Here is a 20466-nt window from a genome sequence, read left to right as displayed (position 1 = left end):
TTTGTTTATTTTTTCATTCGTCTCAAAAACCCTTTGCTGTAACCTCAGTTTTGTCAGTGGTTGGTAAAAGGGTGCTGTTTTTTTTTAGTATAAACTAAATCAGTCTCAGTTTTTGGTCGTTTTTTGAAAAGTTTCTCATTATAAGATGATCAGATAAATGCTGAGAAGTATTGCAAGCTAAAAAGTGTTTATATATTTTAATGCTGTATTTTTATGTGCAAATACAGCATGTACAGCATATAAAAAGAAAGATGTAAGGTCTTTAATCTCATACATTCACATTTATATTTTTGATGCAACACTAAATTGTTACTTTAAGATCAAAGCAATTAATTTAAAAAAGATTACAACACGGATTCACTACATACAAAAGTACAAAAAAAGTACAGCTAATCCAATTGAAGCTGCCTTCAACCTCCTACACAGTTTTTTCATGGCTCTTGTGAACTCTGGTAATATTTCACTTGTTGGCATGGAGCGTAGCACATTTACAATAGTCGACTTGAACAGACACATCTGGAATGTAGCTGTTTTATGCAAATTCTGTCCTTTTCTTTTGCATTCTTCACTCTTTGAGCAGAAAGAAAAAAGCGTGAAGTTTGTTGAACAGCTTGTGACATGCACATATACAAGTTTACTGTGAATATTCAAAAGAATACAATACAACTGACATAAATGGACATTTAAAAATTACCCAATGTATTTATTATCTCTATATGAGTAATTCAAATGTAATCCTCAAAAGGGAGTAGGAAGAAGTAAAGACTTTTACGGTTATATGAAGTCTATCTATCTATCTATCTATCTATCTATCTATCTATCTATCTATCTATCTATCTATCTATCTATCTATCTATCTATCTATCTATCTATCTATCTATCTATCTATCTATCTATCTATCTATCTATCTATCTATCTATCTATCTATCTATCTATCTATCTATCTATCATTTGACCTGTTGTTTTTTCACAAAATGAAATTCTTACTGGTTCATGTAACTTTATGAATGAAGTAACCCCGAGGAGCTCAGCCGTGATATCTGGCATCCTGTAGACATGACCTAACCCAGATACTATACTGGAACAATGCACATGAAAAAGTACAGTTAATCAGATTAAAGCTGCCTTACGTACCTTCAGCCTCCTACACTGTTTTTTCATGGCTCTTGTGGACTCTGGTAATATTTCATTTGCTGGCATATTGTTTACAGTAGCCAACGTGAGTGGGTACATCTGGAATGTGGCTTTTTCCATCCAATTTTCTCATTTGACTTTCTTTCCAGAGAACTCTGCAAAATTTCTCCAAGTTCCAAAGGAGAAGGGTGTTCTTTATGCAGCATGCGTGCAGCTGATCCTGACATTAGATATGAAATAGGCTGGCTGTAGTTGTTTTGTTGGCATGTCCAAAGCAAGGATGTATCATTTTGTTAAATGTGGGGGTTGCCTCAACTCCTCTCTCCTGGAGTCCTCTATATGCCTCCTCCACTCGTTTCTCTGGTGGGAGTGATGAAAACATGAGGAGAGGAGGTGAGAAGAGAACTGAGGATGTATAAACTGAAACAATGAGGAGGGAAAGGCAAGGATACGCAGGGAAGACTGGGAAATTTTGCCCCCCCCAGAAAATCTCATATCATGATCTACTGGGCCACCCTAGATCCTTTTTATTTAACAAATTAATAAGTTCCTCAACCAACATCCTGAAAGGTCAAAAGATTCATTCATCGTCATGTTGTGAGAAGAAAATCAAGAAATTGGGATCCAAAGTGCAGATGCTTCATATTTCTGTTGAAACATGTGATAAAAGATGCAGGAAAAGTTTCTCCTGATATTAGTTAACTGTTTATGTAGCTTCGGTCCAGCCGACCCCTGAGCTGTGCCGCTGTCGGATGCTGTAGGAAAAGCTCCACATGGAAACTTTAGGATCTCCTACAAAACCTGCTTATTCTGGTTCTGACTCCCACAGTGAGCAGAAAACGACAAACATGCACCTCACTGACAAATGTGGGTCCCACAGGGGCCTGCAGCGGTGCCATATGACGGGGCTCTTTGACTCGTCTGCAGGTTACATAACAGATTCAAGGTCTGATGGAAGGTGGCCAGCACTGAGTTTCCAGAGAGGAAACTACCTTTATGCACACAAGCGAACGTGAAGAATGCACGATCCTTCAAGATATCTGATCTTATCTTATTTTAACATCATTGTTTTACTGATGTTACACTCTTACAATGGCGTTAAACTAGGTTATACTTTTTATGACCAAAAGGAAATAAAACTTTTGCCGCACTGCAGAAATGTTCAGCACAAGTTGAGCTTTTGATATTACGCTGTTGTTAAAACTTGCAAAAAGGTTTTTAAAACAAGCCCAAAGTCCGGGAGGCTCGCAGCTCAGGTGGCATGTTAAAGGTCATGTGTTCCTCTGTGCAGATGTCAATAAAGTTGTGGTCACAATACTTTGGCATCTCACTTACTCTACTGTAGATGAACAAGTTGAAACTGAGTTAAGTTTTTTCAAGTCACAGATAAATTTAACTGCAACATTTGGAACAGCTCATATAATATAAGGCTAATTGCTTCTATGCAGTCTGGATCACAGCCTGTCCGATGGCTGAATGTAAAGCGGCTGTATTTAACAGGAAGAATCAAATCCTTAATCTCTGATAACTTTCCTCTCAGAGTTGGAAGGAGGCGTATGGCTGAGAGGACAGGAGAGGAATATGACACAATATTTTGTGATGAACTGGACATTTAAAGCTCATATGTGAAGTCCTCACTCATGTTAGACTTTTTAAATCAGTGAGTGGCTCTGCAGATGATGTGTTGCTGAAGTTATCTGGTTATTTCAGAGTGAGAAACGTCTTTGAAAACAAACTAATTATGATAATTCTATGTTATTTAAAGTTTATACTGAACAGACAGTACAGGTTAAACTGGGTAGTTTGCAGTATTGTGGTATAGTTTGCAGTGATGGAGAATGATGGATGAGTGCAGGGCAGACGGTGGTAGCAGTAGAGAAATTATAAAAGAAAGGCATGGCACTGAAAGGAAATGAAATCGATGAGAGGATTGTGTAACAGCAAAGCTGGGGTAGAAGCATGATGTCAAGTGAATAAAAGCTTTTATAATCATATCTTGGGGCAAAGTCAGCAACTTTTCTGTTTTTATGATCACTGAAATTACAGCAAATTTAGATAATATTTCAAAGTAGCCAAAAAATACCCAGTGATGGGCATTATGCTGAGCTGCTAGACTTGATCTAAAAGCACCTTTCACAGCCACATTTCTCTTGCTGTGAAATGTATATACACCTTCACCTCAACTGTTTTAATTATTCTTAAGGTTTGTTACAACTAAAGCAAATGACAATTCAATCAGAATAATAATATAATATTGGAAGAAACTGTTTAATGAGCTTTAATGAATGTTTCAGGTAGGAGCAACAACTGGTTATGCTCAAGTTCAATTCATTCCAGCGCCAAGATTTCACTCAGGTAAGCGCCCTCTAAATTAGGGCAGGTAAGTCTGCAACTGAGACCATGTTAGAGTGGGTCAGGGAGGTTTTCAGGTTAGTTGGGAAGGGTGGGAACCAAAATACACCCCAGCCTGGTTACCAGTCTGTCACAGGCCAACACAGAGAGACTGACAACCATCCACAATCACAGGCTCTGTTCTGTGACTTCATACAGCAGGGGTAGGCAACTCCAGGCCTTGAGTGCCAGTGTCCTGCAGGTTTTAGATCGCACCCTGGGTTAACACACTTGAATCAAATGATTAGTTCATTACCAGGCCTCTGGAGAACTTCAAGAAATGCTGAGGAGTCATTTAACCCTTTAAATCAGCTGTGTTGGATCATGGACACATCTAAAACCTCCAGGACACTGGCACTCGAGGCCTGGAGTTGCCTACCCCTGTCATACAGAACTGTAGGAATACAAATACTACCAATACTACTGTTCCAAACTACTCCAGTAAAAGTACAGGCCCTGAAATGTACTCAAAGTAAGAAAGTAAATAGTAGCTGTTTGGAGGATGTTTCTATTTTTGTGCAAAGTTAACTGAACCTTGGGCTGTGTTAACATAATGATAAAATATTATCAGTAGACAGGAATAAAAACGTTAGTCTAAGTAAAATTTAAAAAAAAATCTAATTACACTCAGCTTGAATCTACAGAAAAAGAAGGAAAATAAAAAATATTTTCCATTGTCTCCATTGTAGAGGGTAACTTTTCCTCTAAACAGGAAAACGTGTACAGTCAGGTGTTAAAGTGGATTCAGCAGGTGGGGGAACACTAAACTGGTTGTAATGGCTCAGTGTGGGGAACAGAATCAAACTCACAATCATTTCTATTGACAGCTCGAGGAGATTTTCTTAGTGTACAGGCTGTGATCAGCTGGCCTGCTGCTCTTTGTGGATGTGCACAACTGAATTCAACCAGATGTGAGCAGATGTTTGATGAGTTGTCCTGGCTGATTTCCATCCCCTACACTGACAGTGCAACGTTTATGCTGTCTGTTTTCTAGATGGTATGAAGTTGGTATGAATGTGGAATTCAGTCAGTGGATCTAAGCATCATCAGCTAAAATTCATATGAATCTCTGCTACACTTCATCTGAGCATGAAACTACAGCCACTGTGCACCAGTCACACACAGTTCTTTACTTTAAATCCATCACAGTACACCAAACTAACCTGTTTATCCAGCACAAACCTGCAGATGATTTTCATGCAGTCTTTAAACAACACAGCTGTTCTGGTGTTGTCAAACATGACAAAACCATAGACCAAGATGCCCTTGGATAAATCTGGAGCTGACCTTTTTAGCAGAGCTGGAAAGAAAAGCGCACTGAGCATGAGCAAAGGACAACTTTAAGTTTGAAGGCTCTGAGTTAAAAAATAAATAAATAAGTACGTTTGTGAGACTCAACAAATGAAAAGATGCTGCAGGAGCCCTGAAGCCAGAATTTGATTTTAAAAAGCTTGTAATTTGATAGTGTTGGGTTACTTTTGTTGTAGTAAAGTGGGAGGTTTGCACCGGATGAAGGGACCTTGAATGCAAGAGGCTGTTTGTCTTGGAACACCATACGCTTAATCTGAGTTCACTTTATTGGAACCAGTTTCCTCTTACAACAGGACAATGAGACAAATCACAGCTCCCAACTTTGCAGCAGGCAGTTGGTATTCTATATGTAATGAGGTCACGGGTAATTAGGTTACCATGGTTACTGGATCTCCCTACTAAGATGTGGGAACAGCTCCACTGTATGTTGCGCAAGAAGTGGCCATCGAACCAATCAGCTCTTGGGAGATGGTTTGGCGAGCATCTCAATGAAATGACACATATAATGTAAGGTGTTTGCTTCCTCTTTGCTTCTTCTTTTCTGCTTTATTCTCACCTCGTCTCTTTTTCTCAGGTGTGCCAGGTGGAGTGATCAACGACCCCCCCGCCCATGTTCAAAGCATGCTGGGAAAACTGACCAAGCTGCATCCTCAGATCCCTGCTTCGTTGTGGGGATTCATTTTCTTTACTCCTCAGATGGATGTAGCCTGTTTTCTGCTGCTTTATTTGTTGCTTCAGTTACCTCATTTGTTTGGAGAGGGAAGTTCTGGGTCCTACGGCCCGATGCCTGGCTGGCTCAGGCTTCTTCCACTTTTTTGTTTCTTTTCGACCTTTAGTTTCTTTTACTGTTTAGAGGAAGAAACTTCTTCTAGTAACCAAAACATGGGTGTGGCATCCTCTTTAGATGTTGTATTCACTGAGATGAGTCTTAGACTTTCTGCTTGTGGCTATAAAATAACGTTTGAGGTTTAAGTCAAGATAAGATAAGATAAGATAAGATAAGATAACTCTTTATTTATGTATAAGGTGCCAATAAGAGGGAGAGCTGTGTGCCCAAGATTACCATCTCCATAATCTTCACTCTCACTGGCATCACAAGGATCACTTACATCCTTAAAGGAATTACTTGCATGCATGTTAACCTCATGATTTGAAACTCTGGCCATGTTTAGTATGAGTACCACTGTAACAGCATGTATATGACAGAAAATAGGGGGGAAACAAAATAGGTCAAGTTTAGGGTTAAATGGTGTTCGTTATTCGGTTTGTAGGAAGTTCCAGTCCGGTTCGTGTCCTCAGATGTTTTGCAGTGGATCTGGTCCAGAATTAGCTAGGTCAGTGGGTTGAGCTGCTGGCAGCTGCTTGTTTCCACTGAGATGAAGCAGCAGTTTACTGGACAGAGCAAACGCAGTAGATGCTGGGAGCAACAGTCGGTGTTTCCACGCAGCTTGGCCGCCGTGTATGTAAGCGTTTACTCTGGCAGAATAGCAGTGGAGGAAATCCAGCTCGTTTCCATCAGCGCGGAGGGGGAGACGACCTCAAATGTTCCTCTTGATTAAAATATGTGGTCGGACGATCCTGCTGCACCCCCCACGCCCACCACCTCCAGCAGAAGCAGCAGCAGCCCTGAGCCAAGTGATGGAAATAACTCCCATTGTTCAAAGCTCTGTGGGATACCAACTGGCTGCGTTGCAAAGTCACAGAGTTTAATTCTCACTGTGCAAAGAAAGGAACGCAAATCCCCACAGAGCAATTTATTATTATCCCCCCTTCTAATAATATGCCCCTCCTAAAACACAGACTTACATCCTCTCTTGGCCTGTTTGAGCTCCAGCTGTGGATGAACCTACATCAGCAATTTTCTGACTCGAGGAGCAGGCCAACTTTTCTTTGACCAGCAAAGGGTTTATAAGAAATTTCTGGAATTTAGAGAAATTGACTCTGAATCCTTTTCTCTTAAAAAGGGGAGGAAATTTGGTGTCCTTTAAGCACATTCATGATGAATTTAAATCCCTTCTGGGCAGTGTTGGGGAGTAACGGAATACATGTACCGCCGTTACGTATTTAAAATACAAAATATGAGTAACTGTATTCCGTTACAGTTACCATTTAAAAAGGTGGTATTTATAATACAGTTACTTTGTTGAAATAAAGGGATTACACGGCAGTATTTTCCTGTTTCATATTGTTGCGGGTCAGGACTGTTTGGGTTTTGTTTGACAGCTATGTTCTGTTACAGGGTTGGTTACAGGGTAAAGCTCTCTCTGCGACTGTGTGTTTCCTGGGTGAGAGAGCGCTTTTTTGTTGTTGTTGTGCTAAGCTAATAGGCAGAATGCTACAGGCTCTAAAGAATGTAGCATCATGTTCAGTGTAGTCCGTGTTGCAGGGAGAATGGACTGCCATACACGTTATGTGTCTGTGAGCGCGAGGAGAGTGAAAAAGTACGAGCTGTCATCGAGCAGAAACGGGAGCTGGAAGCATGTAAATATAATAATAACCACTGCAGCCAAGAAGAGAGCCTGACGAGCCCAGCTGTAAGTAAGCTGTTAAGACTCGACTGTACACCGTGTTCGTGTTTTCTTCCGAAACAATAAGTTCCGTTGGAGCAGCCTTTCAACGCCTCTCTCTGTCTCTCGTTAGCAAAGTTGACCCAGACAACAAAGTAAAGCTAGTTTTCGGCTATGAGCCTGACATGAACCCGACGTATTAGCCAGAGGTCCCTTTACCTCCAGTAATAGTAATAAATCACACAGCAATAGTACATTCATGTAGTTGTAAACAGCATGATAATATATTAGGTAATCCAAAGTATTCAGAATACGTTACTTTCATTGAGTAACTTAACGGAATACGCTACAAACTACATTTTGGGGCATGTAATCTGTAGTGGAATACATTTTAAAAGTAACCTTCCCAACACTGCTTCTGGGATCTGAAAAGTAAAGCCAATGCAGAAAAGCCTTAAACCTGCAGAATGAAGTCTGGAGAGACACGTTTGTTTATCTATCAACTTCTCCTGCTCTGCAGGCTTAATTGCAACTTCTAAGCCTTAATAAAACATGGTGTTTATTTTGCAACTTACGATCCCTGTTAGAGTCCAAATGGACAATAAAGCAGGGTGTTATACCAGATGGGCCTTCCCTACTACCAACTACCATGTGAGCATGCAGTGTCAGCATATCCAGTTACAAACTAGTAAGATGGTGATTGTGAAAACACTCTCAACAGAAGTCTACTAACCACTGACTAACATCATGATGTCTATGAGCATATGTGCTAATCAGCATATGCTCCTGATGTCTTTACTGAAAGAGAAATGAAGCAGAAACACATCTGTCACAGACAGTAAGCTGAAAAAGGCAAGAAGAGGGAAATGATTAGAGGCGTTGAGAGTCTGCCACGAGGTGACCTGTGCAGTGTCTGACCTCCAGTTTGATTGCTGCACAGGTGGGTTTGCAAGCAGCACATACAGTATCTAGGGGAACAGAAGTAAATACTGTGTCAGCACTGGCAGCAAACTGTGTTAAATAATCAGCACATCTATAAATATTATAAAGAGAGGGAGGAGTTGCTGAGAGCCAGGCAGAGGAGCCATGGGGTAAAATATGGAGCGTAAAAGAGACAAAGTGAAGCCTGAGGTCAGGACCGTGTGAGCTCAGCCTCTGTGGAAAAGCTGGTTTGTTAGGTTGCACTCATACTGGGGAACTCACGTATGGATGTGTTACACGTTTCACTCCTAGCAGAGAGAAAAAAATCCAGTGAAGATGACTCTCTTGTTTCTCTCGGATTAATGAAATGTCCAACTGGTCTCAGTTCTCAAAAAAGCTTTTTGTGTTAAACATATGTTGGAAAATTGGGTCATCTTCCAATCAGTGCGTGTTCTTTGCAGCATAAAGGATGACCCCTGACTTCTTGACTGTATCCCTACTTGTGGATGTCCTACAGTCTCCTCCTGCTTCCAGTCTTTGTTCTAAGTTATGCTAAAAATGCTGCGGCCCCTGTGAGAGTGTGGAAGCAGACAGGAGGAGTTAATTGTTCTTATAAAAAGAAATCACTCTGAGACGGTCGCAAGTATGGGACTGACTGAAACTGAAGACTTATCGGCGTATTAATGAGATGTGACAGTTTAATGAGCTGTCCATGAGGGTCGCTCAGTTCATCTCTAACAAAGAGTCAGAGTCATTTCTTTTTCTTCATGTGCTGGCACTATACTCTTGGCTCAGGGTGAATATAGGACAGCGTGAGCTCATGTGCTCTTATTGAACTCATTACATCACCTGCTGCTGTCCTCACAAACATTAACTGTAAAAGAGATGATTTAGAGGACATGTACAGGACATGTTCACCCTGCTGACACATTAACCACCGAAACCATTATTTATTATTGGATTATCATCGAGTGATGATTGTAGCAGGTTGAACAGAAATAAAGAAGCTCTTGCTTCACTGACGTCTTCTTGTCCCGTTTATTGTTTTCTTCTTAAAGCTGCTCAGTCAGGCAAACATAGGCGTGCGGACGAGCACGTCAGCGTGTTTTTCCTGACATCTAAATGTAGAAAAAGGACACTGTAGTGCAGAAGAAAAGCAGCAGGTGTTTTGGAAGCAGCCTGTGTCCTCATGCTGAGTTCTCAGCGCCGGTTCTGGTTACACTCAGCTGAAACTGTGGCTGTGCAACACGTTCTTTCTGAATCAGCTCTGATTTCTGAAGTTCTTGACCTTTGACCTTTCAGTTCGTACTGCCAAGAGTTGCATGCTTTGTTTTTTTGTCTCTTGTCCATTTCTCAGTCCAGTGGGAAACAGTGTGACATGAAAGAGAGAAATCTGTGTCACTGGGATTCAAAGTAACACAGAGCTTATGTGTTACTTCTAAAATAAAATAAAATAAACAATTAAAAAAACACACAGAGCTTCTGTAAAAATGTCAAAGAAGCAAATAACTTTTATTTTGAAAATCTGGCATAGCATTTCTTAGCAACAGCACTGGTTTATTTTTATCCCAAAGTAAAACAATCAAGTTAATGAGCATGAAAGAGCCACGAGGAGGAGGGCTGGTTTTGATTCATAACCAAATGAGCTGATAACCACAAGGTAACTTTTGGAAAAAACATTAGAAATAACACATACAGTTAGGAAGGGAAGCCAAACTCACTTTCTAATTCTTACATGTTCAAAACATGCTCGTTACTTTTGCTTTAACACATTTTGGTCAGTTATTGTTTCATCAGTGTGAGCCTTCAAACTTCAAAATGATTGATTCTAAACAGAAAAACAGAAACACACAATTTGTTTATTAATCGCCAGAGGATGTTGCATAAAAAGAGATCACGTGACAAAGTCAGGGGTTAAAAGTGGGACGGTGATTTTTAGTTTTTATGTGGGGGGGTTGTAACAACACCAGAACAGCTGCAGGTGTCTGTAAGTTCCTGGTACCTCAGCATCAAGCTAGCTCTACAGAAGAGGAGCAAACATGAAGGGAGTGACTTTATTTTTTAAGTCTCAGGTAATTTCAAATGCAGCGTTACTATCAGCTCAACAAACATCAGCAAACACACAAACTGTGTGCAGTTTGTCTCCCAGTGTGTTGCTAGCTAAAGGTCCAGCTGCTGTATTTCACAGGAAGGGAAAAGAGAGAGAGCTAACTTCACTCAGAGATGGAGAAAGACAAGAGAGGAAGAAGAGAGCTTAGCTTTAAAGGGAAGGAACTGCTCATTTAAAGTTTACATGTAAGTCTGCATGTTTTAAAATCAGATATTGGGTCTGTCTGGATTTAAAGTAAAGGAACGGTGTGAATGATGCTTAGATCCACTGACTGAATTCCACATTCATACCAACTTCATACCATCTAGAAAACAGACAGCATAAACGTTGCACTGTCAGTGTAGGGGATGGAAATCAGCCAGGACAACTCATCAAACATCTGCTCACATCTGGTTGAATTCAGTTGTGCACATCCACAAAGAGCAGCAGGCCAGCTGATCACAGCCTGTACACTAAGAAAATCTCCTCGAGCTGTCAATAGAAATGATTGTGAGTTTGATTCTGTTCCCCACACTGAGCCATTACAACCAGTTTAGTGTTCCCCCACCTGCTGAATCCACTTTAACACCTGACTGTACACGTTTTCCTGTTTAGAGGAAAAGTTACCCTCTACAATGGAGACAATGGAAAATATTTTTTATTTTCCTTCTTTTTCTGTAGATTCAAGCTGAGTGTAATTAGATTTTTTTTTTAATTTTACTTAGACTAACGTTTTTATTCCTGTCTACTGATAATATTTTATCATTATGTTAACACAGCCCAAGGTTCAGTTAACTTTACACAAAAATAGAAACGTCCTCCAAACAGCTACTATTTACTTTCTTACTTTGAGTACATTTCAGGGCCTGTACTTTTACTGGAGTAGTTTGGAACAGTAGTATGTTACTTCTATTTAAGTACAGAATCTTTGTACTTTTGCCAGCTCTGATTTAAAAAAGTTATAAGGCAATATTTTAACAAGACTGTGTATATGTTGTAGCCGTTGTTAGCAATCGGTATCTGCAACACGAGTCTTTACGTGTGTAGCAAGATGCAGAGTCTGCAGTTCCAGTGTGTCTAAATGTGAAGTTGTATGGGCTCAAAATGTGGTCATAAATATTTTGTACTTGTAAATCGGTTTTGTATTTGTAAATCAGGATTTGTATGTGTACAAAAAAATTGTGTGTGCGTAAAAAAGATTTGTGTGTGGACTTAGCCAAAAAAAACCCTGCAAGTTACAAGTACGAATTTTGACCCTATTTTTCTTCCTTTCATCTGATTGGTCAATGTCATGTCAATCACAAATGTAACAATCCAATCAGAGAACAGATGGGTTTGGCTGTCAGAGGGGCGCTTTTTTGAACTGCAGGTCTTTGAAGGGAATAAATGCCCTTTTACATGCCAACCCAGCATTTTCCTTCATCACCACGAAGGAAAACAGTCTGTGGTCGTCCGAGTTTGGTGATTTTTGTGTCACAGGTCTACGTGTTTAATACAGGGACTTCCACAGCCTTTTCAACAGCGCTGCGGACCGCGGGGTGGGGGCGGGCAGTGTTTTGGAAATGACAGTCTTCATTACAAAGCTTTCTTCGTTATGAATTAGCATACATGTTTTTATTGAACATTTGAAGAACTAGCAAAAAAAACAGAAACTCTTGTAGAGGACATAAAGTCAGAGATAGAAAAGACAAGGAGCAGGTGCATCTAGTACAGGTAGAGCTGCTGCAAAAACCCACAGAGCCCAGCAGCCAGCAACAAATTCTGGATCCTTTGCTTTTAGTTAGCAGTTAGCATTAGCAGCGTATCCTGCGTCCGATGTGAAAGGACTTTTATGCTGCGCACTGTGACTCACAGCAATGGTCCCGGGTCAGCCCTGACGTTGTGTTAAACTAATCCTAAAGTAATAATGGTATTTCTAACCACTGATGTACCACATTTTTCCTTTCAACAACTACTGAAAGTTAGGGGACCTAGCTGCTACCCTTCAAGGACCTGCAGTTCAAAAAAGCGCCCCTCCGACAGCCAAACCCATCTGTTCTCTGATTGGATTGTTACATTTGTGATTGACATGACATTAACCAATCAGATGAAAGGAAGAAAAATAGGGTCAAAATCCGTACTTGTAACTTGCAGGGTTTTTTTTGGCTAAGTCCACACACAAATCTTTTTTACGCACGCACAATTTCTTTTACACATACAAATCTTTTTTACGCACACACAATTTCTTTTACACATACAAATCTTTTTTACGCACACACAATTTTTTTTTACACATACAAATCCTGATTTACAAGTACAAAATATTTATGACCACATTTTGAGCCCATAAAGTTAGAGAAACTGCCTTGAAGTGTAAGTGCTTGTAGGCATTTTGCAATGATTTGGTGGTTTCGGCTTGGCGATAATTTGTTCTTTTGTTTGTTTGTATGTAGCCAGAGCCACTGCCATATGTTTTTGTGCAAATTTTTTCATTGGGTATTTTGTGTTTCTTTCCGGTTTGAATCTTATCTCTAAGCCATTAAATCGCTGCAAGAACCCCTGCTATTGTGTCCTATGTAGCAACTATTTTGCCGGGCTACATAAATGTGCTTAAGTGTAAAACTGGGTCTCTAACACACTTCTCTTTTTGTTCTAGTTACCTTAGTTTGTACCATTCTGAGAAGGAAGCCCCACACAGTGTTGTATATGATATTACGTTTTTTGGTAGGATCCATCACTCAGTTGCCTTTTTCCCCCTTATGATATTACTCTGACAATTTCCTAACAAAAGTATTTTTGCTGGGTCTTTTGAAACTATAGCAGAAGCCACCAAAGCTGCTGCTCCTTACACTTAACTACCCAAACAGCATTTGGGTATTTTTGTGCTGTGCGATACTGATTCATTATGGCAGAGTCTTACTGACTTTATTAAACCTGATACCTTGTCTGCTCTCAGACATCCAGTGAGCATGGAGGAAGGAAAATGTGAGACCTGAGGGACTCAAACAAACAGCAATGTTGTGGTTTCCTCAGGAAGGAGGTCGGTCCAGTTCAGACCAGCTCTGGTGAACTCTGCAGACTACAATTACAGGATCAAAGAGCTGGTGGGAAATGTAATCCAACATTCCTGATTAATCAGTGGCTCCATCAAAACTGAAAGATTTCAAGTATAAACTGATAAAAGAGATGAACGTCTAAAAACCCAAGAAGTGTAATTTAGCAATTGACCATGTGAAAGAATACACTGCTAGTTCCAGATGTTCAATGAGCCACCAACTGGTGAACTAATAGTGAATATCAACCAGTCATTGGTTACTGTTTACTCCTGTGAGGAGGTGGATTTCTTGTTCTGGTCAGAGTGATGGGACAAATATCTGGGGCAGAGGTCTCCGCTGCGTGATAACGAATGCTGGGACAAAGAGGGGACCTTCCAGGGGGCCTGTGGATTCCCGCTTCCCAGAACTCTCTGGGGCAAAATCTGGAGGGCATCACATAACCACACCTCCTCCCTGTCTGCTAGTACCCAAGGCTGTCTGCTAGAGGTCAGACTGGAGTAAGCACAGCAACATGTTCGCCCTCATGTTTTCATCTGAAATTACACGCATTACAAAATACTTCTAACATAGGTCTGAGATATTTTTTATCCAACGCTGCTGCTGCTTTTTAACTTCTTTTAGCTCCTAGTTTTGGTTTTGTGGCACATTTCCAATCAGTGTCTCACTCAGGCTGAGCTCCAGTTGTGGCCCTGCTAATATTAATGCCCAAGATTCGCCTGTTCTCTGGCTCATATCAGTTTCTGCTGGTGTTACATAAGCTTTACAACTTTTGGAGAGAAAAACAGAAAAATAATGATGACGACAAAAGCTTTGTGCATAACTGGAGTCCAGGCCCGGCCCCTCAGGCAGATACCTACTGCGCTTCATAATCCAGTCCTGGCTAAGATTAAAGGAGGTGTTTTTTGCTGTCCTGTCATCTTTTCAGAGTGTTAGGAACCAGAGGTCTACACCATGCAGGTTTCACAAAAGCAGTTGTGCACCATACTGTTTGGCTTAACATGCAGTGTGTTCCAGTGGGATAAAAAGATAAAAGAAAACTCTTTACTTAATTCCTCTAACAGCTTTAGCAGCTGTTTTCCGAAATCAGAAACCCCATAATTGTCCTCAGCTGTTCATGTCTCATGTTTGCAGCAAAAAGGCCATAAATTTCTGACAGTATTACGACTGAATCAAACTCTGTTAACAAAGTTTCCTGGAAGAATCTTTAAAAAGGAATACTCCAGAACCAGAACCAGATCCGCTGTGTTCCTATTGGTAAAGTAAAGCTCTGCGGGAGGTTTGAAGAAACTGAAGAAATTAGCAGTCACATTTTTCTTTATTTCTTACAGATTTTACCTTTTTGTGCATTTTTCTTTTTATCTGATACCTTTGTCTTTTTCCTCTTTTTCCTAGTGTCCTTATATATATAACTTAGGAAGTACATTTTTAAATGTACATTCCTTTAATTTCATGTGAGGGATGGCCACCTTACACATTTGAGTCGATTTGGTTCTGAGATCTGGTTTGGATCCTTGAGCTGTGGTAAAAGCTTGGCTTTTTTTAAATGATTGAATCCTTTTACTGTTTTGATTTCTGGACTGAGTGTGGGATATCTGCCTCCAGACTTGTTATATTTACTGGAATCCTTTCCTCCCTCTGTCCCTGCAATTTTCCCAGCAGTTGGTTGCCACATTCAGCACTCAGTATTGTTGGGACTGTTGTGCTGAACACTTGGTGACATGATTTTCCTCTTTTCTCCAAATGTCATGTACCATCAATTATTGTGAATGCAGAACCACCGTTCCTCTCTCAGCAGCTCATCATATGCTTTCTTTACATCCACAAAGACACAGTGAAGCTCCTTCGTCCTTTACATTAACACACTCAAAGCAAACAACACATCTGTAGTACTGAAGCATGAAGCCATACTCCATCTCACTGATCACCAACTCTCTTCTTCAACTAAACTTCAACAGCCTGTCACTCCCCAGCGGCTACGCTCTCTACCACTCTATCCACTTTCCATTAAAAATCATTCCCTTTTCTCTGATATCCAAGGTTTCTAGCACGCACACTGACAGCATTCAGCATCACCCCTTCAATATCCAGCTTCGTCTTCCCCACTGTTGCTGGCAATAGATATTAATGCATGTTACCAAATCAATGGCCTTTTATTTCTTTACAAAGATACTTATTTTAATAGAGAAAATCCAGCATTGACAAAGTGGTGATTAAACTCAAAGAAATGTTGACCATGCAACACGTTGGCTTATATACAGTTATCTGCCTTCAAATGTGTTGGAGCCAAAACTGCATGTGAAACACATTCAGTTAAGGAATCCTGAAGTAAATGTGCAATGCATACAAGATCACAGCTGCACAGGCAGTTGTTGTTGATAATGAGATTTTTCAAGAAGTGAAGTTACAGTTTTTTTCAATCGCTAACAAGCGCCTACCCATACTTCAGATACTTTTTCTAAACTCTTAACACAGACTCACACCTACAAAAACACAATTGGCCAAATGGATAATTTCCTTCTCAAAAATACATTTTGTTAAATATATACTAACTCTTCATTTCAAAATAGAACACATCTTTCTCTGCACACACTAACTGTACAAAAACACTATAAATCTGACTCAAAATGAAATTAGTCTGTCAAAGAATAACACTTGTTTTCACTCCACAAGGTACATGCAGTCAATCAAAGTACACCAGGTTTCAAAATGCTGGCTATTATTGACATTACAAAAACTGCATAGACTTTTATGTTTCAGTTTTACAGGTATTTGCATGCGAAACATGCAATCCACCATTTTGACACCAGAAATGTCTTGGTTGGTAACTGTATGTCCACATGTACAGTAATGTTCACATTCAAAAGCATTCCAGTAAAAAGCAAACAAGTTTTTGTTTCTTTACTGTTTACTACAGGAGGTACAGTAGAAACACAGTATGATAGGACAGAGAAAGTTTTACAGTATTGCTTACAGTGAACAAAATATCCATGAAACACACAAGAGCATTCTGAACAAAAAAACAACAGCAAAAAGCCAAGATAAAAAAAAAAGGGGGGGGGGGGGGAGGGGGGCTAAAAAAAAGGCAAAAAATTTGCATCTAATCTCTGCGATCTTCAGGGTTAGGCCACATGTTTTCATCAACATCACATCTGATGTTATCCAAGTCGATACACCTGGGATAAAACCGCCTGGTATGTCGGATCCACCCTTGGCAATCGTCAACTGTGATGTCCCTGGAGCCAGCATCCATGGCTTCAAGGAGGGACATCTGGTCATGTGGCTGATGGTCATAAACCTTCCACCTCCATGCAGAAAAGAACTCCTCTATGGGGTTGAGGAAAGGTGAATAGGGTGGAAGGAAGAGACTTACCAGTCTTGGGTGGACTTCAAACCATGTTGTTATTGCTTGCGAGTGATGGAAAGCCACATTGTCCCAGGTAATTACAAAGGTCCTCATGTTTTCACCCTCCTGACCCTGCTCTGGAACCAGGCGCTGGTGGAGATCATTGAGAAAGGCAAGCAAGCGCTCTGTATTATAGTGTCCAACCTGACATCTGTGAAGGAGTAATCCTGCATTTGCAATTGCTGCACACATGGTAATGTTTGCCCCTCTCTGTCCTGGCACATCAACTGTGGCCCTTTTTCCAATTACATTTCGTCCACGTCGACGCCTTTTGGCCAGATTGAATCCTGCCTCATCGATGTCTATGAATTCATGAGGGGCCTGGTTGGCCTCCAATTCCATAACTCTCTGAAACAAAGTTTATGTAAGTCATGTTATTACTGTATACCATACTGTACTGTAACCTAGTATTGTGTAGGTTACCTACTTGCAAAGTGCAAAGCTTATAGAACTGGACATTGGATTGAATATACACTATACCTGGACATATTGTCGTCGTAGCTCCTTGACCCTCTCACTGTTCCTCTCAAAGGGAACAGTGTAGAGCTGCTTCATCCGCACTCTGTGTTTGGACAATGTCCGCGTAATGGTTGTGAGGCTGATTCTATCGATATTGTCAAATATCTCATGGTCCGCCACAATTCTAGTTTGAATTTCACGCAGTTTTATTGCATTATTTGCAGTAACCATTTCTACAATGGCAAGCTCCTGATCATTACTGAGGAGCTTTCCTCTTCCCCCAGAGGGTGGAAGACGTTGCATTCTTTAGAAAGACAAAAAATTCAACATATGCATTACTGTATGACCATATTGACATGTCAAGTGAGAATAGAAACAATCCATGTAAAATGCAATACTTACCTGTTGGTTTGTTGAAAGATGCGTATAATGGAGGCAACCGTTGACCGCCTCAAATTGGGCTGCACTCTTTCACCAGCCTCTCTTAGTGAAAGACCATGGTTGATTACATGGTCAATGATAGTGGCACGAATTTCATCACTGACTACTGTTCTTGCAGCCCTTGGAATGCCACCACCACGCATTCTTACACCTCTACCTTGCCCTCTCCTTGGGCCTGCTCTTCTCCCTGGGCCCCTTGCTCTTACTCTTCCTCGACCAGACATTACAGTGTTTGTCTTTTTTTTGTTTCCAAAAACATCACTCCTCAAGGTCTTGCCTTATAAACCCCACTGAGTCTAAGCCAGAATGGAAGAAGCTGTGGTTGGCCCAATTTACCCAACATAAATAAGCTGTGTCTCAATTATTCAGTTGTTTGTTTATTATCAGCTGAGATATATTTTTGATATTGATATTGTTTTTGTACTGATATCATTGCAGAAGCAGAGGCTTTTATACTGTATCTAAGGTTTGGAATATTGTTTTTGCTATTGTGGGATGTTGTGTGTTAACATTCGTAGATACTACAAAAACAGTCCATAATTTTGTTGGGAGGTATAGCTTGTCTGTTAAGAAAATGTAAGCATTGTGGAAATGTGTTCACTGACTGCATATTGGGTGAACACGACATGAAATGTGTGAATGGTATGGCCACAACAGACCGATGCTGTGCTAATTGTGTTTAGAGTTTTGCAAATGTGACAACTGTTTGGACAAACGCTTGTTAGCGACTGAAAAAAACTGTAACAAGCAAGAAAACTACATGTAAACTTACAGGCCACATGAATCTGAGTGGCCACACACACACACACAGATACTTTTTCACCTTTCTGCACTACATTACATGGTCCTCAGACTGAAATAAAAATGTTAATGATTTCCATCAGGGGTGTCAAACTCAAATACACAGTGGGCCAAAATTCAAAACTGGAACTAACGGGCTAACATTAATAATTATTGAAAAAAATCTTCCTCCAGATATAAGAAACAATCTTTTCTTATTGACTCAAACAAATTTTGCTGAAAAACTGAATATGGAACAAGCAAGGCTTAATACTAAACGATATATATTAGCTGTATAATACCAGTAGGCCAGCTCTAATAGTAATGGCTTCGCGGGCCAAATGTAATTACACTGCAGGCCAAATTTGGCCCTTGGGCCAGAGTTTGACACCTATGATTCACATCATGGGAAGTTTGTGTCTCTTGTCCCCCATGGAGCGGTGACTCAGCACAATGTGAAGGTGTGATCACATTCAGATTTCCACAACAGGAGTAAAACATGTGCACACACACGGTGCTGAGTGTTAACAGATGCGTGTCCTCCGGCTGGCTGCTTGGCTCTCACTCCTCTGCAGGTCTGATTGCTTGGTGCAGACTTAATGCAGCGTGGAACTCAAGAATCTCTCTGAACAAACAGCAGAAAGCTGTAACCTCAGATGGCAGAAGACGTAATGAGAGCAGGATTGTGCAATGATATGATGGTTGTTTCATAACTGCTAACAAGCCCATATTTCTCCCATTGTGGAGCAGGTTAAAGGGGACTTCTCAGAATCTTTGTGTAATGGATATATATATATATATATATATATATATATATATATATATATATATATATATATATATATATATATATATATATATAACAAATATTTTTTTGTTTATATATATATATATATATATATATATATATATATATATATATATATATATATATATAAATCCCCTCTCGCCCCTGCCGGCGAGAGCTACCAGAGGCCTGGGAGCTTGAGGGTCCTGTGATCTCCGATGTAGTTCCTGGGACATCCTGGAGCCACTTGCCTAGCTTGTAAGTCACGGCACCCGGCACTCCGATTACCACTGGGACCACTGTTGCCTTTACCCTCCACATCTTCTCGAGCTCTCCTATGAGCCCTTGGTACTTCTCCAGCTTCTTGTGTTCCTTCTTCCTGATGTTGCTGTCACTTGGTATCGCTGCATCTATCACGTGGAGGGAGTGGAGGGTGAAGGTAACAGTGATCTTAGTGGTAATTGGAGCGCTCGGTGCAGTAACCCCCCAAGCTAGGGGCAAATATGCATTTGGAGCAAATCTACCAAATCAACAGTTTTTTTTTTTTTTACTGAAACATATTCCAATTATAGTTATATAACAGACATAGACATAATATGTAGACTCTCAGCTTTCATTTGAGGGTATCAACATTCAAATTGGATGAAGGGTCCTTAACATGTGCCACATTCATTCTATAAGGACCAAAAGTAATTGGACAATTGACTCAAAGGGTGTTTCTGGGGCAGGTGTGGGCAATTCCTTCGCTATGTCATTATCAATCAAGCAGAAAAAGGCTTACAGTTGCCGATTTGAGGTGTGGTGCTTGCATTTGGAAGTTTTTTCTGTGAAGAGACAACATGCCATCAAGGGAGCTCTCCATGCAGGTAAAACAAACTATTCTTAAGCTGCGGAAAAAAAAACATTTGAGAAAAAGCAGCACGGTGGCACGGTGGTTAGCACTGTTGCTGCACAGCAAGAAGGTCCTGAGTCCAGTTCCACCATCTGGCAGGGGTCTTTCTGTGTGGAGTTTGCATGTTCTCCCCGTGTTTGCGTGGGTTCTCCCCGGGCTCTCTGGCTTCCTCCCACAGTCCAAAGACATGCAGTTAGTGGGGATAGGTTAATTGATCAATCCAAATTGCCCATAGGTGTGAATGCGGGAGTGAATGTGAGTGCGAATGGTTGTCTGTCTCTGTGTGTTAGTCCTGCGACAGACTGGCGACCTGTC

General features: G+C 40.6%; 1 protein-coding gene across 1 annotated transcript; it reads right to left on the bottom strand.

Annotated features, from left to right (window-relative positions):
- Positions 1 to 16486: 16486 nt before the first annotated feature.
- Positions 16487 to 18505, bottom strand: LOC309686912 (uncharacterized protein; the record flags this gene model as incomplete). The annotated part of the gene is made up of 3 exons (XM_082501582.1): positions 17654 to 18505; positions 17273 to 17555; positions 16487 to 17140 (listed from the first exon to the last, which is right to left on the bottom strand). Exons 1-3 carry the CDS (start codon positions 17914 to 17916, stop codon positions 16487 to 16489), a joined length of 1200 nt encoding a protein of 399 aa, XP_082357708.1. The 5' UTR covers positions 17917 to 18505.
- Positions 18506 to 20466: the final 1961 nt, after the last annotated feature.

The sequence above is a fragment of the Aulonocara stuartgranti genome, assembly GCF_965226115.1.
Source record: "Aulonocara stuartgranti genome assembly, chromosome: 1".
Classification (NCBI taxonomy): domain Eukaryota; kingdom Metazoa; phylum Chordata; class Actinopteri; order Cichliformes; family Cichlidae; genus Aulonocara; species Aulonocara stuartgranti.
This window is presented reverse-complemented; position numbering and strand designations above follow the sequence as displayed.